This window comes from Dromaius novaehollandiae, chromosome 7, assembly GCF_036370855.1.
Source record: "Dromaius novaehollandiae isolate bDroNov1 chromosome 7, bDroNov1.hap1, whole genome shotgun sequence".
Taxonomy (NCBI): domain Eukaryota; kingdom Metazoa; phylum Chordata; class Aves; order Casuariiformes; family Dromaiidae; genus Dromaius; species Dromaius novaehollandiae.
Genome location: NC_088104.1, coordinates 368347 through 394263, shown reverse-complemented (window position 1 = coordinate 394263; position 25917 = coordinate 368347). Strand labels below are relative to the sequence as shown.

At 38.0% G+C, this 25917-nt stretch overlaps 1 protein-coding gene across 5 annotated transcripts in view; it reads right to left on the bottom strand.

Moving 5' to 3' along the window:
• BAZ2B (bromodomain adjacent to zinc finger domain 2B) overlaps positions 1–25917 on the bottom strand; it is a 159818-nt gene that overhangs the window by 110163 nt on the left and 23738 nt on the right. For 3 of the 5 annotated variants that reach the window (XM_064514488.1, XM_064514489.1, XM_064514490.1), the window contains exons 1-2: positions 24580–24855; positions 11816–11858 (exon numbers count right to left, since the gene is read on the bottom strand). The exons of 1 other annotated variant lie outside the window; for it this stretch is intronic. In XM_064514488.1, coding sequence (XP_064370558.1) covers positions 11816–11858; positions 24580–24840 — 304 coding nt within the window. In that variant the 5' untranslated portion in view covers positions 24841–24855. Of the gene's footprint in view, positions 1–11815; positions 11859–24579; positions 24856–25917 lie in introns of those variants that run through there. One more of the 5 variants, XM_064514491.1, reaches the window with a different exon arrangement.

The window sequence follows — 25917 nt, the reverse complement described above, 5'->3', positions numbered from 1 at the left end:
TGGGTTTGAGAGATATATGCTGCCTTGTATTTCAAAAATAAAAAGCAATCTATTTATACCATTAGCTCCAAGATTATCAAAACTTGGTTTTGAATTCACCTCAAAACTACTAAAACTAGTAATACAGCTAACCGAAACAACAGAAAATTAGTTTTCTGGGTTTTTTTTTTTTTTAACTAAAACTCTAAAACCTTAATTCCATGAAGAAGAACAGCCAATTAGTTAGTTATTTTACTATAAGAAAATCATATAAATAACTTCTTTGGCATAACCTAAAGTGATTTGTAAATTATTTTCTTATTTTATCATTTTATCTTCAGAGCATAAGCAATTCACTTATCCTGCAATTAAGATGGTCATCACCACACCAAAAAAAGACCACTGAAAAACTGGAGGGAAAGGGGTCTGAAATTGGACTTAACCATCCCTGGAGACATTCACATCAAGTCACCACAGTAAGATGCAGGGAGAACAGCATCAAAATACTACACATCATGAATAAGGTAAATTATTAAAAGCATAAAAATTTCCATAAACACTCTTCATATATGCTCCAATTCTGCCCTTTTTTTTTCCCCAAGTAACAGATACTTACTTTATTTCATTGAGAGCTTTAAGAGCTGAAGGAATGTATTACATGGCCTTCTTTTTCCTTCTATTACTCTTTTAGAGATGATTAATTATATAACATAAACATTCAGGTATGTGTAACACAAACCTGTTTTGCTCTCATTTGTGCATTATGACATTTTATTCTAATAGAGTTGTATAAAGACTAATTTCAATCATACCCTATCAAAAATACTTTAGCTTCAATTATAAAACATTTGTCTTTCTACCACAAAAGTTAAAATGACCGAAACTGAACAGAGAGAGGCACAGTTAATTACAGTGGGCTCACCTTCAAGAGCAAAGACTACAACCTCCAGGGGTTGAAAGACTCTAATGAAACAACCTTGACCCTTGAAAGTGCTGGGTCATTTTCTTCTGTGATGAACAGTGATTGCTTTCTATAATTCTAACAATTGTCAAGTGGGCTAAAGAGTATTGCTGGCAGGTGATAGTTGTGAAACGCTGGCACTTTTAATTTTAACAATGACTTATTACCCTGTAATATAGGTCAACTGTCCAATTGAGCATCCTTTATGAGATGTTATAGGCTCTTGAGGCCATATACTACTTCCACTGACATGAGTAGTTCTGTTAGGGGTGAAACTGATGTATATGGGCCTTAGAACATACAGAAATGCTAGAAGATATAATCGTAATTCAAATTATTAACTGAGAAAATAGATATCCAAGTCTACTGTACATGTGAAATACGTGACATTAGGCAATCATGCATAAATCTTTTTATAGGGTATCAAACTTCACAACTTTCAAAAATTGGTGCACTGGTGCAAATTGCAAGAATAGGAATGTGAATATAGAGCTGTCTCTACAGACAAAAGTGAACCCTAATTCTATGAATACAGTCTCAACCCTGTAAGTTTAACTCAATGAGAGTAGAAAAACATAAAAAGAAACCCTATCAATGATGTTCAGAACCAGATGCTGTCAGATGCTAAAAGATCTGAGTTTTTAATCAACAAAGAAAAAAGATGAATTTATAAATGACTGAATTCAATCATATTTTTCCCCTCTGAAATAATCAATATATTCTCCAATATAAACAGTCTATAATTCTATATTTTATCAAAGTTAGACAGACAGACACCCACATTATCAACATATTCTAAAAGTGAACCCTGTCCAATTTACTATGCTTCTTTTCGTAGTTTAAAATCATGTTCCAGGGAATTAATAGTTTGCATGCAATTTTAGTACTGTGTGCTGTAGTATAGCTGCGTACACACACAAACACATACACATGTGCCTTTTTGCTTTAAGTAACACACACAGAGTTAAAAGACATTTCTGGTACTTTATACAGAAATTGCAGACATCCTGCAAAGCTTACTTTAAAAAAAATCTGGTAATAAAACTGCCTTATGTTTTTTCATAGGGAAATACCTCAATTTGTAGTGGATTATGACTACTATTTATGTACTTTGAGGGAATAAAATCAGAGGACTGTTTATTAAAGCACAAAAGAAACTCCTGAACACTAGAAGGTCACAGCTTGTGTGCTGGGCTGCTAGCAAAAACATCTATGATGTTCCAAAGCTGCCATTTTTCTTTTCCTTGACAAAGACTCCATCTGCCACAGAGCCATTTGCAGCCTCAGAGTCAGAATATCAATGATTTCCAACCATTCTGCAAGTCTGCTTTCACCTTGATATCACCTCTGTAATACATCTCAAACAGATGATACATATATCCCTTCTACAAGCTCTAAGCCCATGCTTTACTCGACTGATAGGCATTTAAGTTGTCCTCTAACAGACCATTTCTTATTTGATCTGATTGTGCAAGAATGTTAAAACTCCAAATTCTATGTACTTTCTGTTGTTGTGCTTGTTTTAAATGAACTACCTTTATAAAACATAAAACAGAAGAAAACCCCTTTCAAATACTGAAAAAAAAAAAAAGGTAAAATCAATTACATTTAACCATTTTAAAACGTCTATTTACACACATGCACAGAAATTTCAAATTAACGCCGTTTTTGTTTTCCAAATAAACAAAAAAGGCCTAATAAGATTCTTATGCAGAATAAACGAACACAGCTTTATTGTCTACTTCAGCTCTACATTTCTGGACCTATATAAAAATCAACCAAAAAACAAAAAGGGAAAACAGGTTAGAGCTGAGACATAAAGGAAAAAGGATCTTGCCTTGCTAAATGAAGACCTAAAGGATTAGGTTCCTATGATAAAAGAAAAACAGATCTAAAAAAATAAAAATGGACTTCCTATCGTAAGTACAAGAATAAATACTCCATCATTAGGTCTTTAGAAGGCTTTAGGGAATGTATTTCTTGACAGCAGCTTTTGGAGTCTTGAAATTCAGGTAGATGTTGGTTCTCTGAAGTCATTCTTTAGCCTGCAAACTTGTGGCTTGATTTTACTGTGAAGCTGGACCACAACAGCAACAATTTAATGTTTTTGAGAGAGACAGATCAATCGATCTGCTAGCTACATGGCCAACTATTGCCATATAAACCCTCAATTTGTTATATACATGGCAGCAAATATTTGCACACAAGACAAAATTTACAAGCAACTTTATGACAATTTACATCTTAATCCCTGTAAACTACACACTTCACAAGCGTAACTTTACCTCCCCCACACCTCCTCCACATTGCCCATGACTTACTTTCTCTCCCTGTTACGTAAGTAAGTGTCAGCTACTTGCTAAAGTGACTTTAAAGTCACTTTAAAAAGTGACTATATCTGTTTTACTTCTTTGCCACTCTACTTGCACTCTGCCCAGTGTCCACTCTTTGCATAGGCTAGTTTTAATATTCCAAACATAAATGCAATTTAAGCCATGAATATTTTTTAAATTCACATGGAAAGGCGGCTCTTCAGCCACCCAAATACAGTTCCCCCTAGAATCTCCCTGCTAAATTACACTAGGACCTTGACAGATTGCAGTATAAGGCTTTAACAGTTCAGACAGTATCTCTGTGCCTGCCCTAGAAATGCTCAGAACAGATACACTCAGATACAAATCCCGTATGTTTATTTTATGACTTACAGGTATTCACCTGACACTCTCCTATCACATCTCTCACCAAAAAAAAAAAAAAAAAAAAAAAAAAAAAAAAAAAAAAAATCTTGTTCCATTCTCCAGCTGGTGCCAATATACATTTCAGTTGTTTCGTATCTCATCTGCAATTCAGCTTCCTCCACCCATCTCATCATTTCCACTAACTCATTATTTGGTTCTTCTAGTGATGGTAAAGTGCGCTGGCAAACTTTATAACACAAGGACGGAGACTTCCATGGAAGAGACTTGTCTCGGGTCAAATCGAGATCAGCAGTTCACGGTTCACTCTTTCTTGGGCCTTAGGAGTCAAACCTGAAGAAAGGCTCTATGTTGCATCCAAATTTCAGGCAGTGCTTCCCAAGCTGGAGAACACCAGTCCCAACACAAGAACAAAGGAGCACAGCCTTAATATGATGTACTGCAAAGAAGCCTATACTGCACAGCTGAAGAAGAGGCTAAAATAAAATAAGGCATTTGGCCGTGGCCAGATACGGTACGTGGGGCTGCAGTAAGGAAGATCTCAGCGGGGATGTGGAAGGGCAGTGAAAAGAGAAGAGCAGATTAGGTTACTGTCAGAATCCACTACCTCCCAGCCTCCTACGACTGCGTTTGTCTTCCCTCACGTATTCCCTGCTATGAAGAACAGACTTAGATCTGCAGTTCCCAGATGATATTGCCTCTTTCTGCTTCTTTCTCCTTTAAAAAAAAAAGGAAGGAGAAAGGAGGTAAAGGGAAAACAAGGAAAACACTACGCAGCTTCTAGTTCAAGATAGAACCATACAGTAAATTGAAAGGAACCTACAGAGATCATCTGGTTCAGCCTCCTGCTAAAAGCACGGGTAACATCAAAGTTAGATTAAGCTGCTCAAGGCCTTGTCAAGACAAACTCTCACCATCTACAAAGATACAGATTTTGCAGTGTCTCTAGAAGTATTTGACCACTTTCATTATGAGGAATTTTTTCATTATATCTAGTCAAAATTTTCCTGGTCGAAAGTTGGGTCTTTTGTCTCTCCCCGCTGTATACTTCCAAGCAGAGTCTAATTTTTCTTCACTATAACCCTGTTTTTCAGATAGCTCAAGACAGCAAATAGATTCCCTCTCCCACAAGCCTTCTCGGAGCTGAACAAATGCAGTTCTCTCAGCCTCCTGGTCGTATCTCCCGTGCTCCTGTTCCCCAGTCATACGGGGAGCCTGCTGCTGGACTGGCTGACGTATGTCACCGTCTTTGTCGTACTGCGAATCCCAAACCTGGATATAGCACTGCAGATGCGGCCTCATGAAGGCCGAATTGGGGGGTTAACACACCCCATGATGCACTTGGCCTTCTTTCCTGCAAGGCTGCACGGCTGATTAATGTTCACCTTGCTGTCTACCAAAACCCTCAGGGCCTTCTCCGCAAAGTCACCTTGTTAGCAGTTGTCCCCAGCCTGTCCTCTCAGGTGAATCTTTTGTATTTGTATACACAGTAAGACTTAGTAAATGGTTTCTGGAGTAGCAATCCTACACGCAACGGAAGAACGGAGCTACAGCCACACATCAACAGCAAGCCCAGGCCTTGCGCCATTCACACGTGGTCGACGAGAGACGCGCTGCTCCCAGGCACCAAGCTGTTCTGTTTTCTCATCAGCCTCTCGCAAACACACATCTGACTAAGATTTCTAAGATGTCAAGTATTAAAAGACAAAACAAAACAAAACCTCTCCTTTTTATTTAGAGACCAGTCTCAGGTTTGACTCTCTTCATTCCAGTATTTCTTTAGTACAATAGGATTTGCTACTAACCTTAAAATCGGAAAAGAAATCAAATAAAAGCAAATCTGGTTTCACCTTCTGAAGAACTGGAGATTTGAAGACTATTAACAAATATCAAATGACTGACAATAATATTCTGAATTCTGATAAAATTCAATAAATTCCCTCCCCCCCCCCAAAAAAAGTAGTATGCCCCTCCTTCCTTGATTTTATAAACAACCCTTACCCAGACTACTCTTTTTGGAGCCTGCCTGTGATGAATTTGTGAAGTCCAACTAAAAGCAGCTTTCTAATAACAACAGGAGCACAGTACTCAGATTGGCTACCAAAAGCAGAAAAGTCCCTGAAGACAATTGCTCACAGATTCAAAAGATAAGGTTGCATCAATTTACATTTGGAAAATTATCTTTTACAAACAGATGACTAGAACTGCCTCCTTAACCTAAATGCTTAAATTACAGAGTTATTGTTTATTCGCACTCTGAAGTTTAATCGGAAAACTGCTTCCCAGTTCCCACAAGCAGACAAAGCTTTGTATTTAAATGCTAAAAACTCTTTACTATAAGAAAGCAAAGGCAAACAAACTTAGTGAAAACTCTTGACCAACTGCATTTCGAAAGATTTCTGAAGTCTTAGACTTCAGAAGTAACTGTAAATAACAGAAACTGTCTTTTTTGTGCAGACTTATCACTGCTATTACAAGGATAAAACCAGCTGGTTTTAACAATATAGTGATACTACAGAAAATTCAATTTACATCTGAACTCCGCCAGTTGCCATCTGTACAGTGAAGCTTAATAAACCACTTATTCCTCCTAACAGATGCTAATCATGGATTGACAATACATAATCAAAATCTGTTCTTTAACCCTTTTGGCACACGGCCATTACTAAATCTGGTTTTCAGCAGCAACACTAAAATAATTGAGTAACTTTTTTAAAAAGTTGTTAGTAGTGTTTAAGAAAAATTTGCCTACCTATTATCAAACACAACACAGCAAATCAGTCTAACAGTATAAAAGAAAACTAATACAAGCTATTCTGCAAAGAAACACACACCTTACGCATTTTTTCCTTGAAACTTTTATATATTTTGTAACTTTCTTTACATAATTCTTCTTTAATTTATCGTACTAATTTGTTTTCCTTTGTAACAAGACATAAACATACACATTATATACATTCACACACAACGTGGATTTTGCTGAAATTTAAAACCGTATTTGCTGACAAATTAGCACCATACAGCTTCTTATTAACTGGCAGCAAAATACTATTACTTCAAGTTTTAATTAGAAAATTTTTTTTAAAAAATAGCTATGTAAAAAGAGGAGGAAAAAAGGCTAATTGCCTTCTGCCTCTATTTACATCAGGTATAATTACTATAATAAGCACATAAAGCAGTGTTAAAAACTTACTATTCTGAGTTTCTTAGGGAATTTTAATTGCTGTCAAACAGAAGTAAAGATACAATTAAATCTGCAGGGGCTACACATGCATGAAGCAGGTAAACTTTCACATTTCCTTGGGAATGGACTATTTTGGAAAGTTCTAGTTTTTCTTCAAAGTTTGTCAAATGTACAACATCTTATACTATCAAAAAACCAAACTGTTTTCCAAACTGCATTACTATAAGCAGTGAGCAGCATGTTTGGGGAATTCTGGAAACAAAGATTACCTTTCCACTACCAAGTACACCTTCAAATGAATTCTCTGCATCCTTTGAGTATTTACAGGGTGAAAAAGGCCGAATACAGCAAGGTACCTAGATACTTAAGCTTTCTGGGGAGGAGAACGGAAACAGCTGGGGGCGAGCAGACAATGATACACTCGGGCTGCAAGAAAAGCAAAGAACTATTTTTGCTCAGCTTGAGTTTACCAGATTTTTCTTCCCCTTTCTTTCCCCTGTCCCTCTCTGTACAGTTGGCTCTAAATCCATTACCAACAGTTTCTCAATACCTGCCAATTGCCAGACTTATCTCGTTTCACTTACAGTTTGATGACCACGTTTATTTTGTTCCATTTCTTTTGTTCTGATCTGTAGCAGCTGACAAGCCATAAATACAGGGATCTAAAATATCAAGATGCTTGCTTAACTCGCATGTTTCTGCAAATCTGCTTTTTATCTAGCTTGTTAACAGGTTACTATTTACACACACCTAACAGTAGGTTTTATGTAAGAAAAGTGCTTTTGTTCAATTTGCTTCTATATTTCAGAGCCACTATTTCAAATGTATGGAATCTTTCTTGGATCTGACAACAATACTTTCAACAGCAGATAACATGATTTAGGAATCCTTTAACATCTTTCTTTTCTTTAGCCAAGATTTCTTTTCCTCAAAAAAAAAAAAAAGAAAAAAAAAAAGAAAAGAAAAAAGCTTAAATGTAAATCTCTAAAGTTTCTTCTTCTTACCACTACAATATTAACTAACTCTGGTATTTCTGTAATGGCAGCATCTCATAAAAGTATGAATAAAACCACAATTTTGGTCAAATTCTGAGGCCTCTCTTCTTTTCTTCCCTTCATCCTCTAACTCTCTAGAAAATTTTGCTCCAAACATCATACTACCTGCTTAGCTGATCTCTTAAATTAAACCACACGGAATTATAACCAGATATTGTTTTGTTACAACTATACAAAAAAACTCAATTATCTTGTCACTCAAGTCAGATCCCCATGAAGTTGATGGTACCGGTAACACGCAAGGCTTTCACTAAGGCTGCTTCAAGTTTTCCCAGGTAAAATCATCCCTTAACAAAAAATATGAAAATCTGTTAAGTACAATAAAGCAGCTCAAATATCTCACAGATAATATTCAAAGGGATATTGAAGGCTAAGACTTTTCTTGTTTCTAGACAATAAATTCTTATGTTGCTATCTGATCTGGGACACTGGCAGTCCCACAATGATCTTTACATAATGCGTTCTTGATCATGCTGGACTAAAGTAAAAGATTCAGGCAAGCAGAAACAGAGAGTCTCCTCACTTTGCAAGACATATCTGGAAGGTACATGAAGGCCATCACTTAAAACCCCTTTCTTCTTGTCTTTTCTTATTCTGTGGTTCAAACCATCTTTAATTGCTTAACATACTTTGGGATTAGATAAATATGCACTGCCTTTTGACAGCGAGCACTGGCCTACACTGAAAATTAATAAATATACAATCATCACTTCTAAGGTTGCAGGATTCTCAACTTAGTAGCTCTGAAGTATTATGAAAGAATATATATATGTTTATAGAAAGTAATACATGTATAACCTCCCAGGTATCAACATTCTCCATTATTTTTGTTTCTACAGATAAAGTGCCATTGTTAAGATTTTGTTTTCCTTTTCCAAAATAGTTAACACGAGTCTAGTTACAGATGAAAAGAATACTATAATTCCGGGTGGTAATTAGTAACCTCAAGAACCTCTTACCCTTATAACAGCATAACTTCAGCAGAAAAAAAAGCCCTAACAAAGTATAAGGAATTATTATTTGCCATTATTCCTCATCTTTTCAAGCTCTCCCTCAAGCAACCTAATACTTATAACAGAATGCATATTTTTAAGTATAAAAATATGCCATTTCTTTGTTTGGATGGCAGTCTTGTTACTGTATTACTTCACAGCAAAGCATGTATGTTCTGTAGGCCAAAGAACTGACTGTATCCACAAAAATGTTAGAGATGACTAAGGATATGTTTTTTCCTTCTTTTTCACAAATTTAACTTTTTTCATCCTTCACAAATGGATTAGGTAACTTTAAGTTGGCCATAACTAAATAAGCACAATAATAGGCACACAGAGTCAGTACAAATAACCATCCTTCAAAAATAAGCTTGTTTCAAGGAAGAGACCTACACCTGGCTATTACTTCCCTTCCATTTGTTTTTAAGGCCTAAAGGAAAATTGATCAAAAGGCACAAACCTTTGTATAATTTCTTCCTGTTCTTATCCCACTACACATTTAAAGGGAAAAAAATTATGCATGTCAACTTCACCATTTAGGGAACATTCTTCCTCTGCTGAGTTAGGCCCTTTTGTGTTCACGATTCGCCCTGATTGTTCAGCAGAGCAAGAGGAAGCTGCGGCCAGCTGGCAGCTCTCAGTCCCTGCTCATCGCTCTAGGGAAAACTGCTCCTCAGAATAAGGTCTAGACTCACGTGTGGGTAATAACTCCAAAAAAGCGAGAGGAAGGAGTCCTAACAACACTCAAGGGTTCAGAGTGGTCAGATACATAGTTTTAAACTCGAGCAGTGGCTGTATTCGTATTTCCACATATCTGTATTTTCAATGGGTTTGTATCTACCTTGCAAGGAAAAGGGCTAACTTTTTTTTTTTTTAATACTTCCAAGAAAAAGCTAAGTGTAGACTTACAAGTTACACCTTTTACAAATCAGCAAGTAAGCAGTTTTAGCTTTCTAAACCCAAAGACCATCAAATCAAACAAACACAGAGTTTTAAAAACTAATTACTATGCTTTTTTAAAAACATCCAAAACTGGAAGCTCATTCTAGGAAGGCTTATGCCTTTATTCAGACAGAGGGAGGCTGAGAAGGGAACAAGTCATTTATTTGAAATTCTTAATTTTAAGTTAGTGCCAGTTTTAATATTTTCTAGTGATTAAGTTATTTCATTAAAGGAAAAAATGGTTTTAGTTTTTACAGAAAGAAGGCTTTGTCATTAAAACTATCTCACCTTACATTAGTAAGTAGTATTCTGCTGTATTACAGCAAGTTTCACAATGTCTGCTCCTGCAGTAATTTCTAAATCCTAGTGGAAACCAGATACAGTCTTCCTGATTTTGTCTGACTTTATTACTGCAAACTACTTGCTGACTTTCCTAGTTTTGCATTTTTTGAAACTGATTCAGATTTCTGCTCCTCACTTACACAGGTTATCTTATCTACCTCCTGCTCTGCTATCGTATCACTGGCTGCCTGCTAAGCAATGTATTCACTAAAAAATGTTCTTTTGACCTTTAAATCACTTGTTCCCTCCTGTTTAATAGATCTGCTCTCTCCATATGAAACTAGTCATTCTTTGAAGTCAGCAGATGTTAGTGTTCTTACTATTCCTAAATACTGTTTGAAGTCACATGCAGTGCCTTTAATAGCTTCTCTTTCTACTTTGGAACACACTCTTTAAGAAGTACTTCCAAAACCTGAGCCTTTTAAATCTAACCTTAAAGAGGATTTTAGTCAGCATTAAAAAAAAAAAAATAGATTTTTTTTTGTATTATCAGTGCTAATTATAACTTTACCAATTGTAAAGCATCTCTAGGATGTGGGAATGAAGGTCACTACCAAAAAACAGGACTCCATTGTATAATAAAATACTCTGTCTGGGATCTAAAGGAGGTTCTTGTTAACCAACATATCACCTCAACACTGGACATTGACTTAGAATATCTCCTTACATAATAAGCCCCACATTTTTTATTTTCAGGGTGTATCATCAGAGCATAAAGAATTGATATTTAATCTGAGAAGCACCAAAATTATTTATTTGAAGTGATTTTTCAAGTTTATTTCAGACTTCCATCTCTCTTACTTTTGTGGTCTTCACAGACTGTAAGTACACTGAGGGTAAAAATAAGCGCCTGAAAGTTTTATTTATAAACGTGCATCTATAAACTAAGTACAGCCAGTTAGGCTTTTTCTTTAATTTCCTTTCACTTACTTTAGTTTTCAGCAGCAACTTTGTCTAAGCCCAAGTACTGGACTAAGATACAAGCATTTTTTAAATTGTCTTGAAAAGTGAGCAAATTGATGTGAATGCAAAATTCACTTCCTGTTTACAGTAGTCCAATCAATCAAACAGTCCAATTACACTACCTATTAATAAAACAGGATAACACATGCTTATTATGTAGCAAAATACCACACTAATTCAGAGTATTCAAACTAACTTCCAAAGTTACTGAAGTTTAGAATTTTAAAATTGAAATTGTTAGTGGAATGTCTCAATACAATTCTCTAAACTGATTTAAGTAAGATGTCAAAATTATTAAAGCTGTGTTGAAAACATGTTCTATACACTAAAATTATATTCTATCATACTTGTGTTTCAAATCTATGTAGGTAAATTACAGTGCTATTGGGAATTAAAAAAAAAGAAAGAAAGAAAAAGAGAAAGAAAGAGAAAGAAAAAGAGAGAGAGAGAGATCCTTAAAGAACTTGAAGTCACAAAAGCAGTTGCAAACGTAGACTAAGTATCTGAAAAGCTTACTTAAGCATATGCTTAAGCATCTTGCTGAATCAGGACCTGGAAGCAGAATATGGCGCGCTATTGGAATGATTTATATAATCTATAAACCATAAAGTACATAAACTATAAACAACAATTCCCTGTTCCCTGCATGATTCATGCTTCTCAGAATGTTATCAGAATACTCACTGCTATGGCATACTTACTGTGATGAATGTGGTCAGTTCTGTGACATTGCCGTTTTGCAAGCTGCAAACAGAAAACAGTTAATGATCAGCTGAATCATCCTTTTATCAAGTAACTTCTACAAGGACAGAGTAAGACACATCTAGCAGAACAGAAAAACTTCTCAGAAAACATGTCCACAAAATATTTCCAGTACACTGAAAACACTGTCATTATCTTACACAGCCAGATAAAAAGCCATTAAAGCAAGAATAGTTTAAGCCAGGTGTTACGCAATCACACTTTCTTCTGTTTGCAATCAGTTATATAAACACACATACCCAATTTATGCTTACTAAATTGTGAATGATGTAGTACAATGCATTTGCTTTAATGCAGACAACAAGTAAAAGCAATCTTTCTGTTAAATTGCAAGTAACAATTCCAGCCTCACTAAAACCAATGAGAATTTTCAACTTTCTTTAAGTGGAATCAGCATTTCATCTCCTTAATGAGGCGCTCTGGCACAAACAGTTCAAATTCTGTTCATGCTATAAGAATTCAGAAGCATCTCAGCGCACGTAGAAAATCCATGCATATATCAAAGAATAAGAAGTAAAATAATTTTTAAACAGTTGTTTGGATTGCTTTCTTCCCCAATTTCTTTCCCTGCCTAAATCAAGTTTCCCTGAATACACAGTTCATATTGTTTTCTATCTCCTATACAACGTGTGTAACAGATGCAACATTTAGAATACAAATATTTAAAAGAGAATGTTACTTGCTAAAGTAGCAAAAATCTGGTATTACTGGGGTTTTCTAATACTGGACCTTGCTTTAAACAAAAATTTAAGTCAACTTTTATATAGCTGTCTTTTAAAAAGTGTCTTCTGCAGCATTAAACATGATGCTGCCAATACAAAGCTTGTAGATGCTCTTCAGCTGCATCAGCAGACAATTCAAATCAAGCAAATACGTGTAATTCCCTATATATATATAAAAAACTACAGTAAAATGGCAAACTTTTTTTTCTTTTTTTACACTGAAGACTTTTTTTTAAACAAAGATGTAGAAATATGGACCTTTTTCCCCTCTAGAATTTTTTCTACAGCATCATGCTGATGGAGGCATAAAACTTACAGTGACACCAATAAAGTTACAGGTGCAAAAATTTCAGCAATCTCGATCAGAAAGCATTTCTTTTCCAAAGTTAAACAGCCAAGCAGGTAACAACTTACATCTAGGTAAGTCATTATACAGAATTTAAATACAAATATTCCATGTTTGGGAAGTTGGGACTTTCTTTTTTCAAATGAGTAACTGCTAGTAAATTTTCCCCAAAAACATGAACTACAGCTGTTTTTATTTCACTTTAAACTACAACCAGTAAAAGTGTGGGCAGTCTCACTCCAGCAAGGGCTCTTTGTTTGTCAGCACCGCGACTGTCAAACTCAGCTCCCAGGCCTCCCGGAAAACAACAGGTATTATTCTCCCGGGTCAGAGGACAGCCAGGAACAGACTGTTCCTCCAACAGCACCCGACACGTCATCAACCCATACGGGAAAGGATTCCTCCCAAAGAGAAGCCGCAGCATTACAGCTGCTCTGCTCTGCTCCCGAGCTCTGCTGACGCAGAAGAGCAAACTGGACCAGGGAAGAGAAAGCAGTGCTGGCAGGAGACAGGACACTACCTGTACCTCGTTCAAGAGTGGGAGAAAAACATTTGAGAGGAAAAGGCTACGAAAGCGCGTGCTTCACTGCTCTCAGCCGTCCTGTCCTGGCTGACCAGGACCCTGAACTTCCCTTCAGGAGGTGGGAAACAAAGTTGTATTTCTCCCTTTAAATTGGAAACGTGGTATTTCCTGTGTTAGCTGAAGCTCAAGTCCTTGCTGGCTACTCTTCCACATCTGACAGCATCTGTACCTGTGCCAGTGCTGGAAGTCTCGATTTTGACATCAGTCCTGAAGGCACTGGACAGCCACCAAATCCTGAATCTTGGGACAAGTATTCGGCGTTTAAACAGATGTGAGGCTAGTGAGAAAGGCCCTGAAAGTTGCAGCTCGTCATCTGCAAGGGATGATAACCAGCTACACTACCCTACTGCCAGAGTACACTGCAAGGTAGCAGCCTCCTCACCCCGAACACGGTCCTGTGAGAAGAAAAAGTTAGTTCCTATATAGAAATATTATCTGGATGCTTAAGGATCCCAGTGCATTGGAGAACAGCCCACTTGGTCCCCCAGGGGAACACCACCTCCAAGGGAGGAGAAGGGCCACAGGAGGAGATCTTGAGGAATGATCTCTGGCAGTCTGTTGCTTCAGCACATCTCCTCTGCCAGCTGCTGCCTTCTCCTCTGCGCTGTGTCTGCTCCGACTGGATGCGAGCGTGGAAAGGAATCCACCTCTTAGACGTCAGTGCTACAGCGATCCTCGGGACATGAAATGAGTCACTGCCGGGAAAATTGTCTCTAAAACTTCCTCAGAAACACAAAATACTGGAAATAGGAAGAAGTTTCCAAAAGAAACCGGAATAAGTACTTGAGAAACTGAAATACAAAAAGACCGTGTGGCTGCAAATAAAACCAGGTAACCGTTTCATTCTTTCCCCACACAGGCGTTACCAGGGCTCAGGCACTGCGGGGTCTGCGCTTGCTAGGAAGCGCTCTTAGGGCAAGCGCTTTTCGCCGCAGTCTCCGTGCGCTCACAGAACCGCCCGGTCCTGCCTGGGGTCATCTCGCAGCTTGCTGCTGCACAAACTCCTCACAGAACAGCGTAAGGTACATTACAGGAAAGCACACGTGTATTTTCTAAGTTTTCTTAGACCAAAGAGCAGATCTTTAATGGCAAATGGTGCAATAAAACATTTCAGTCCACCTTCGGTACTGACTAGACCTACGGATCCGCGCTCCAGCACCCGTCGCTAGCAGCGACCTGCTGCCGCCGGCCCTGGGCGCCCGCGTACTCGCTCGTCCGAGCGAGAGGTAAGCAAGCGTCTTTCCACAGGCAGCTGAGGCATACATCTCACTGCAGCCAACAGAGGGTCAGACGCAAGCTTGGGAAGGGGTGACAACGGGGACACGTAATCAGGACCCGAAACAGCACAGCAGAGGTGCCCCAGAGGCCTAGCAGGCGTCGGGCGAGTGACGCGAGGAGGGCAAACACGGACCGCAAGGCACCCGAAAACAGGCCGACCGGGCAACACCTGCAGCGGGTGGCGGGTACCGAAATAAGGCAGTGTGGTGATCCCTTTCCTGAAGTACTTACAGAAATACAGCAGCGTTGCTCTCCATTAACCTACCATATGGCACTGAGCAAATGACACAGCACGAACACCAACACCACATACTTCCACTGCGCTGAACAGAGAGCCTGCAGGGAAACTACAGTGCTACCTACAAAATTACAGGTAGTAAAGCTAGTACTAGTGCTCAGTTAGCGATGTTAGTCAAATATTTTTCCTCACAACCAGCATCAACTGCAGATAGACAAGCTTTTAGTGAACATCTAAATCCAAGGAATTTCACAGACTGGGAAAGCCGGTTTGGCTAGAGGTATATGCGTACACCACTTTTTAGCTTTCAATAAACCAAAAGTAACTTTAGTTGTACTATTTTGTACCACACACAATTCACTGACAAATGTGCTGTGCATCAGATATTCTCCAAGGTAAAAAGTGCATTTTCACGTAACTGCTGTAAACCTGAGCAAATAAATTCAGTTTTTAAGAGCAAAACCAAAGCTGGCTATTTTATTTACATAAAAACAAATCTTCCTTCCTATTTTTTACTCAGGTTAAAGAATACAAAGTCAATGCAGCTTGTATAAAATGCATCAAACACTACCCTGGACCTTCAATATACTCTATATATTTACAACAAACACATTACCAAGTTAGTCAACACCAATTGTCCATTCTTCATTGACAAAGAGAAGCAGATTTAATCAACAGTCTTGTATTACTGAGGTTGGTTATCCCCTTTCCAAAGGCTGAAGGCTTCGTTATTCACAGTTTTATGCTGCTGCTGTAGAAAACTGCCTCAATATACTGTTAGTACTAGCCATTGGCTGCAAATAAATACTCCCAGATCTCTAAAAAGACACACAGCTATTATTTTCCCTTTGAAAGAAATCAGAAACATATAAGCCTCAAAGACAACATCCACCACCCCCAAGCATCACACAGTTATTACAGGCCCAATGTTGGAAGGGACTGGAATTTGCCTCTTCTGAATTTTTCTTAAAAATAGCAGCACTTGCATATGAAAGTAACCTTCCCAAGTACTCACTTTATTTCTAAAATAGTTCTCTTACTAAAATGAAAATAGGGTATTTCTCCAAAAAGGTGGCACCAGACAGAAACTCAAGTTCCCAATGATGTAACACCGCAATTTAGACTTTTAAGTATGTTTTGCGTTTCTATCACAAAAGCAATGCTACATAAAATGCATTCATTTCTCCGTTACCTGCAAACTCTACTTACCGGCTTTTAAATGCACATTTCTTTCCACAATGATTTTAGTACTTCCTTGTACAATACACTGTCATGAAAGCAGGATGGGTCTATTTGAAGTTAACTGTGTCATCAAGCGTCAATTATTCATTTACTTCTCGTTCAGTTTCTACGGGACTTCTGAATCTACCTCCCTTCATTGCTTTGGTAATTCCCAGCTACACAATGCACATTTCAATAGTGAAATTTCACCTCCCTGTAACACGTTAACAAGAATAATGCTCTTCCTCTCCCTTCGCATTAACTGCATAAAGGATATTTCCATAACTGTAATCATCATTTTATTTTAAACATGAAATTTTACATTTATTATCACCTGTGTACTTCATGTGTAAGATGTACACACACACACACCCCTTATATTAATATTAGCCTAACTCCTTTAAATAATGATATGCAGATTACACATGGAGCAGAATTCACATTTTCACCTATCTTTTGGGCACCTCATATCTTGTGCTCCCAAGAGAATCAAAAGATAGTTATCAGTGGTGCAACACAATTATTTCATACTGTACCTTGAAAAACTGTAAATAACAAACCTGCCTTGTTGTTCTGCAAAAATTCTATTTTACATAAATTACTGTAGTCAAAAAGAGCAAATACAGTTGTGCATTTCTTCCAAAATGGAAGCAGCACTCAGGAGTAATAACATACTCAGCACTTTCAGGTTAACATTGTAAGAGCTGATCAGATGTGCATATTCTAAGGAAACTTATGAGGTAAGTGGTGGAGAAAAGGGAGAGAACTTTAATACCACAAAAAACATTAAATAAGAAAATATAAGAAATGCACATAGTTCCAGGGAAGGCCCCACAGAGTCTGTACCCAATAAGCTAAGACTGGGCTACCATAAACCCAATGTTCATGCTGCTTTTTATAAACTTTAATTGTAGAAAGACATCCAGCATCTCAAAATCTAGAATAAAGACGGGATAAATCTATTACACCATCTGATACCTCCTCAGAAGTAGAAAACTCTGGCCTAAATAGGTTAGACCCACCCTACAACCACCATTGTGACTGTTGTTTAACTAGCTAGTTTTCAGCTAAGTAACTAACTTAACAGCACAACTATCTTGCAACAGCACACAACCACACCAAGTATTTACTGATTTTCTTTTCAGCTGATGAGTAGCCTCATACTACTCCCTCTACATTACTAGCAACACAAAAGTCAGCCAGTTCAAAGCCAGCTCAGCGTTCAGTGCAAGCTGCCTCCGCAGCAATCACCTGCGCTACCTTCCCCATGTTGTGTACACCTGGTTCTGCCTTTCCCAAAATCACTTCCTGATCTGGATCAGTAGGTTTTAACAGACCGTAGTTTGGTTTAAAATACTCCTTTTCTCCTTCTCATCCCAATACTTCTGGTTGCAATTCTTTATAAGCAATCCCCCTATCCTGATGCTATCAAAATCAAGGCCCCTGAATCTTCCAGTCACATGCTCAGCAGGAGTTCGGCAACGCTGTGGTCGGATTTCCAGGCATAATGGAGATGGAGAGGTACTACAATGAAGCAAACCGTAAAGTTAATTTAAACACACACGGATGTCTTCCATCAGACCAACTCACTTGGCTCCTCATTCTGCAGCTAAACACACAGAAATCCAAGGCAAAAGGTGAGCAGGGTGCACTCGCAGCAGTTGGACTGCCCCTTCTACCAATTACTCAACATAAGACCAGATAAGACATTAACAGAAAACCAAACCAATTAAACAGAGCCAGTACTGATTCAAACTTGTTTTGAACTTTTACTAGGAAATGAGGGAACTTCCATCACCGCAAACAGGAGAGATTGGCTGCCCTGCGTGAAGACAGGTATGGAGGTGCAAACAACAGCACGTCCTTCACAAAGCTCGGGGCTTTGATTAACTCGGTACTTTATAGCTGCCTATCCCTCACTGCTACCATTCACCTGCAGACTTATTGCCAGTACTTTTGCAACTCTGTGCAACTCAGTCACCAGCATACATCAAATATTAACTAAAAGCCATGCTTACTTTGCCAAACGTGACTGCTCCTCCAGAGTCCATCACTCATTCCTCATACTCGTTTTACTCAAAATTGAGTTTGTATTAGCTGACCAATTAGTTTGCACTATTGGTATAAAACTAACATGAAACTTTATTTAGAAGCAGGCTCAAGGAAGAATCATAATTTCTGTATTTACTGAGGTTTTTAAAAACAAACCACAGAGGAAAAACAAACTGACACACCATTATCAACAGTGACCCACCTTTTATTTACAGCACAAACTACAGAAAACATGACTAAGCCAAGTGATTTTGAGCTTTGAAAAGTAACTCTTTGCTGCCGACATATTTATACCCAGACCGAAGCTTTATATTTAACATGCTCTGAAACTACAGAACAGAAGAGGAAGCATCTACCTTTATATATAATAAAGAAACTGACTGTTTCTTCCATGTTTCAGCATTTCTAGTCTCTCCTATTAAAAGAACAGATTGATTTTGGCCCTAGTGTCCAAAGCACAGAATTAGCAGTGACTTCGGTAGACAGATGCTATAATGTGCGGAAAACTGAGCTGAAACTCAACAGTGAAGATGTCATTTGGCATGAACTTCAGGAATTTACACAACACCAACATGTCAGTGCAATGAAAATGTTGGCAAGGACCAAAGAACATAGTTTCCGATTACACATTACTTTCCTCAAGACATCTGCATATACACATTTTAAAATGAAAAGCTCAGGATCTACAATTACTTGTACAATTGTACAAGTTGTGCAATTACTAAAAGGGAGAAGAAGCAACCAGTTACAAGGAGTTCTTTACATATAGCTATTCCACTTACTATAGCCCAACAGAACAACAGTTTATTGTAATTTATTTTTTAGATCTGATTATTACAAAGTATAAAGCACAGTACCTTTAAATGCAAATAAATTGTTAATGTAAACTTAAGATGAAGCTATTAAACATACAAAAAGCCAGAAACAGTTGAAATTCTACATGCAAGCTGAGGAAGCTGAATGTTTAAAACAGCAAGAACAGAGCATGCAGCAAGCCCCTGAAGGAGGAGATTTGCTGGTATTCACCCAGCACAGGCAGTGTCTCATTAACTACAGTGGTGCTCTACACTGACACAGGGGTGTGCAAACTGCTTCTCAAATTGCAGAAATGGGATGGTTAATGTGCACAGGTAAAATACAATTTTTTTTCTAATTTTATAATTAACTATGCAATTAAATGTCATCTAAGGCCTTTTTCTGCATTATTTCCTCATTGTTTAAAAAGTAAAGAGGAAATTTCCGGTGCTTAATATTAGCATATAAATGCAGCAGATTAAGGTTTGAATTAAGTGGGAAGACAGGGTGGGGTGAATTCCCATCTTTGTTACTGCTATCACTTGGCAAGCGTGCAAGACTTTATGCAAGACTGGGATACCTGGTTTACATTCTGGCAATGGCATTTTCTCAATTAATTTAAAACCTAGAACCTCAAAATACTGCAAAATGCTGCAAAAAGTGCACAATTTTCATAAAGCTGTGAGGTCAGATGTTTTCTTTTTATGACTGCAATTTGCTTCTTTCTCCAATGAAAACAATAAATTACAAAAGATACGTTTTTAAAAAATTGACTTGGTGCCCTTTTTAATTATATTGTAAGCAAAGGTTCAAAGAATCTAAGTTCTAAAGTTACACTCTTCCTGTTTTCCATTAGTAATTCAGGACTTGTCTACTCCAGAAGTTTATGGTGACAGGAGAGCTAACAAAGTTATATTTTATAAGACTGAACAAGTAAGATAAGGGAATTCCAGTCAAACTGTTTAAAATTTCTGTTAATGTAACTAGTACTTCTTTAAAATCAACTAGAGAGAACCTTAGATAAAACGGGGACACTTGTTCCTCACCAACCCATATAAACATTTGTGGGAACTCGAGCAAATTTTTCCAAATGAGATGCCATTACCAATACTTATGAACTAAAAGTCTTGGCATAAAAATCATTAACACCTATTTAAGATAATTAGATGTCAACCTGATACTTGGAAACCCCTTTTATTGGGTTAGTAAGAAAGGAAGAAAAAAGAGAAGTCATGCTCCTAATAGGCAAAGTTTTACTAAAGTGCTCAAGTTGAAAAGTCGGTATGCATATTTTTAGAAACAATAACAGTAATAAAGCCTTTTATTTTCTGGGATGAACCAAAGCGTGGAGAACAAATCATTCAAAATAGGGATTTAGAAAAAAAGAATGACCCAAAATTGCTACTTTGATGGTACATATAACAATATAAGCTTTGTGCAAATACAACAGAGTTTCAGTAATAGATCACTACTTAAAACTTCCAGTTGTCTTCTGCCTGCATCTGAGAACTACATGGGACTCTTTCATTAGCGTACAAAAGGGCCTGGGAAAATCCAAAGCAAAGACTGGACTCCCTTCAGCTGATTAGCACGATGCATGCAAACCACAATATGATATGAAGGGCAACAGAGCAGAGTAAACTGTGAAGGACAAGTTAGTATGGATGAAAAGAAACTTTGGTAAGGTTCAGCTGTTAAGTACAATTTCAGAGATATAAATGTTTACAGCTCAATATGCTAAGATCCCTGCAGGATATAATGCCACAGCAATTTTTGAACCATCCTTTTATTAAGAACAAAGTATCTCCCAAACCAAAATTACCCCTTGTGCTCTGAGAAATCTATGACTAAATAACAATTCAGCAGATTTCACCAACGTGCACAGTACTGCTGGCAAAGACTGGACATTAGTAGGTATGAGGAACATATAAATACTAGAAGGTAAACGCTTTCTATAACAGTGTAGGTTCCGAGTTGAGATTCTTGAAAATTTTAAACAGTTGGGTCTTGCCTGCTAGTAGTTCTCCCTCCCCGCATTCTGTAAACCAGCGTACTGCTATTAAAGGAGCACAGGACTGGAAAAGACGTCCTGGATTAAATCTACTTCCTTCCTATTCTACATCATACGATCCTTTTCATACACTGATCAAGTTCCATTTCAAAATTTGGCTTCCTTCCCTCATCCTTATCTCCTCTAAATTTTCAGCCTGAAATCATTCTTGATGAGTGTTACCCCATTTTTAATGGAGTGTTACCTCCAATTTTAATTTTGCTTTTTCTGGCGAAACAAACATAAGCTCTTTCAATCTCCTATACATCTCTGAATTCCTCTCAGCATCTTAGTGGACATTCTCACTTTTTTTATTTCCAATTTTCTTGAACGTGAATGATCCTTCTGAACAAAAGCAGAACTGTACACTGTATTCCAGATGAGGCCTCATCAGGGCTTTCACAATGGAACAATACAAGACGAAAATAACAAAAGCCATTGCACAAAGTAAAACCCGCCCATCCAGAGATAAAACAACCCCCATTCACCTCACTGAATTATTCAATGCAAAGGTTAACCAAAAAAAGATACAGTAATCAAATGCTCATTTGCTGGCATGCAGAAGAGCATATTGGTAACCTCTCACAAATTCCTGCTGTACCTTCTAAAGAGGATTAATTCATGAAATGGGGGGGAGGGGTAAAATATTAGACTGTCTTCAGTATTATCAAGTTCCACTAGCTCTCAATTTTAGCTCAAGACCAAAAATTTCCCAAAAAATCTTCCTACTACTTCCACTCATTCGCCCTTCCATGTTCCCTTTTCCATTAAGTGATGGAAAGGGGAAAAACAAACAGAACTGCTCTTCCTCCAAAACACCATCTTTTCTCACTTTGTTACCCGCTAGAAGAACTAAACACTCTTCAAATACATTGGATAAAAATCTGGAACCAGCTGGAAGCGAAGGTGTTCACCCAAATCCTAGCTTTGCAAAAACAGAAAGGAGATTAGAGGTGGGAATTCCACTGCAGTTGAATTCTGTAAGCCTAAGGGTGAGAGAGCAGAACAGTGCCCAAACAGTGACCTCTGCAATTCCTGTTAACATATGAGGACAAAAAGGAAGATGGGTTTTTATTAACTGGCAGGTTAATAACAAACACCATACTTATTTGGGAAGGGGGGGCTGGTCAGGTAATCAGAAAAGCTCTTTGAATTGGGATATTAAAAAAGCTCACTGAATAGTCATCTGACAAAGGTATTCTTGTTTATATTAACAATATGGATTAAAACTACAGTTAAATCAAGGAAAATATATATCCATGTTAAATACTGCAAAGCTATATCCATGTTAAACACTGATGCTCCTAAGCAGATACTGTGAAAAATAATGACAAGTTCTTCTCTGCATTGAGAAAGAAAATATTTTATTTCAGACACATGAATTTTAAATGCATCACTCTATGTGGCCACCTTTTCTTAGATAAATATCATTAGACTACAGGACCTAAAATTACACTGCTGCACCCTTAATTCTCTCATTAGTTGATGTTCTAACTGAATTTTTGGTCCCTTGATGTTGAAAAAACATCAAATAAAAAAGACCAGAGAAGATACAAGAGCAGGTCAAGGCAGGTATAATGACAAAGGGCAAAGAAACTAAGGGGAAAATTTGAAAAGACCAAAATTCTGCAAAGTTAAAAAGGAAAACCAAAGCACAAAGAGGCAAATAAGGAAATTTATGACACTGGTTAGGGCAGTTTTATAGGACTAACTAAAAAGTCATCTCGGGAGCAGCAGAAAATCAGAGTTGTCTATTTTCAGGATGACTGTCTTTAACTTAAGAAGCTGCATTTTCGATTGGGAGTATGCCAGCACTCTTTTACGAAATCAGAAGCCACGCGAAACCTTTCATCAGCAACTGCTCTCACCCATTTCCTTAGCAGGCAGATTGCACCTCTGCTGTGCGGCAAACAGAGGACCTGGAACGAGGGTTAGCAGAGCTCTGCGCACACAAACTGCGAACTGGCCCTAAATGCAAGGCTGAGGCTTCCAACATTCAGCTTCTCTTTACTTCTTTAAGTAATTTGACCTATACAGCTGGAGACTCGTCTCATTATGTTCAATTCTCCAGGCATCGGTATCCACTTACATAGATGCGTATGAGACTGTCTGATCACGATCAAGTAAACACCTTCTAAAGAATATTCATTGTTCGGCAGTCTTTGAATTGTCATCCTTCCTACCGAATCTTCATGAATTTAAACATGCTTCTGTTTGACCTTCATTTTCACTTCTAAAAACCTTTTATACTAGAGAAATTACAAATGTTGAAAATCTCTGTAATATAAACTGTATGAAGAATGGATTGTGCCTGTTTTTGTGTTTATTTGGCTTCCAATGCAATAGGCCAAAAAAGCTTAACTAAGTGATTTAAGCTTTTATTTAGTTCAGTGCCGTTACAAAGGATTTCAACTCTTGGTCCTTTTTGCTTTATTCAGGGAAAACATACAGAATTTTCAGTAAAAAGTAGAAATTCACTTAGAAGAAAACATCTAACGTGTGCTTGTGATATTACAGAGTATTTACACCGGCAGTTCTGGGAACAACCACCATAGAAACCACCTAGCATCGGCAAAACACAGTAGCTGTGTAGCGTCATTAACTTCTCACTGAAATTGTATCTAGCTCAACAACCAGCCAGTGAAGTTTTTTTTCTAGTACTCACATCGCTGACTATTTCATACGGGTTGACAAAATGATGTTCCTAGACTCAGCACCTAAAAAAAAAAAAAAAACAACCATACCGCTTTGGAAGAACAAGAGCCGTGTAGTTCATCAGAGCTCTGTCGGCACACCAGAACCTTTCCAGATCAGGACCTTTCACTGTTATGACGGGGGAAAGTAATGACGTCAGCAACGACAAGGTGGTCTACATCATGACTAGGTATTTTGATCAGGATTCAAGACTTGTGAAAACAATCTTTCAGCAAAGCTTGTCTGAAAATGCTGGAAGACTTTTCACCTCGCGGCACCAGCTTTCACCAGCTCCCACACTCCAGAGGCGCGACGCAGTTCTCCCCGGCTCGGCAGGCACGGGGACCGGCAGCGCGCTCGCGGTAAAGGACACGTCGGCTGCTCCGTGCAGCCGCCCGCGTGCTTCGCTTCCGCACGTCCGGTAGGTAAGAGCAGCGCTCTCACGGCCGTTCCCCAACCGGTGGGGACGCGCGGACTAACAGGTCTGCCGTGCCGTGCCAGCACGAGCTAAGTGGAAATACAACGCTGCTCCTCTTCCTGCCACTGCGATCAATGAGAGAGAGAAGAAGAATGCAAAAAGAACGCAGCTTCTGTTTAATGTCAAACAAGTGCCATTTACTTCTTGTTTTAACACCTGTTTTGAAGTAAAAAGCAAGACAAAGCCTGAGTATTATTGCTTAAGAGGGACTTCGTTTTCACCCTTTGTTTAAAAACTGCCCACTACCTCGGGACTGCGTACTTGTTCCGGGACCTGGACATCTCCAGCAAACAAGCAGGGACCAGCAAGAATGACTTCAGCACTCACGTGGGCTCCCTGGCCTGGAAAAAAATAGTTTTGCACATTGCAGTAGCAGACACAAACCCCAGCCACAGACCAAACTTCACGGCATTTTGCGTGATTCAGAGAAACACGCACAGCATTTAAAAAGCAATCATCACACAACAGACACAAATGGGAGCTGGGGAAAAGAGAGAAAACACGCATGAAAAAGCTGGGGTGGGGGGAGAATATCAGAGAGAAAGAAAAGAAAGGCCATTACAAATTTGGGGAGTTGGCGGAGGTTTTTTGAGAGAGTAAATAAATTAGGTTACAAAACTGGAATAAACAAAAACAGGCTCTAAGTGAAAAGGGGAAAAAAAACACAGGAAAGAAGTGACAATTCTTTGCATAGTTGTAAATATAGGTATTAAAACAGGTAACTAGGAAAAGCTTGTTCTTTCAAATTTTGCAAATTCTCATCACTAATAGCACTATCTTTATATTAGAAATGTGTTTAGCATCACAGCCCCCCCAAAGCTGGGACATCATTGGACTCAGTATTTTTAGAACTAACATTTTCTGAAGTCTTCAAACACTGAAATCTCATGACACTCAGGGTTAGATAATGTGTCTGAAATATTACTTCATTAGGAATAAAAATGTATCAGGTACACAAGCCAGTATCACAGAGCCAGATTCTGAAAACTGTACTGAGAAGTTGCTTCTTTCCACATAAATATCTTATTCTCAGCTCCTTAACAAAGAAAGTAGTTTGACTGCTGAAATTTGAAATCTGGGTTCCCCTTTATGTGATAAAAGCAAACAGCCTGTATTTTCTCAAATGAAAGCACTTATCAGCTGCCAGAAAAGCATCTTTTTAAACAAACGAAATTGGAAATTAATTGTTTATCAAGTATAGTTACATTTTTTGTCTTTCCCTGGATTTTCACATCCATGACAAAAAAAAAAAAAATTCCCTGCCTGTCAGCAAACCAATTAATCCAACTTGCAAAATTACATCTCTCGTTTTTAAAAATGGATCAGTCAGAGGGGAAGTAAACAGAAACGCACATACATCTGAATTTCTGTACATATAAAATCACCTGCCGCTTAAAGCCCAAGGTGTCCTGGGAGAGAAAGACACCCATATTATGTAACACTGAACAACTGAGGGGCTAATCTAGACCTAACGCAAAGGTAGTATTTGTGAGGCAGGAACACAGGCACTTTACAGTTACTTTTAGCTATATTCTCTTCACATGTGATGCATGTAAGAAAAATTGTTCAGATGAAATACACAAG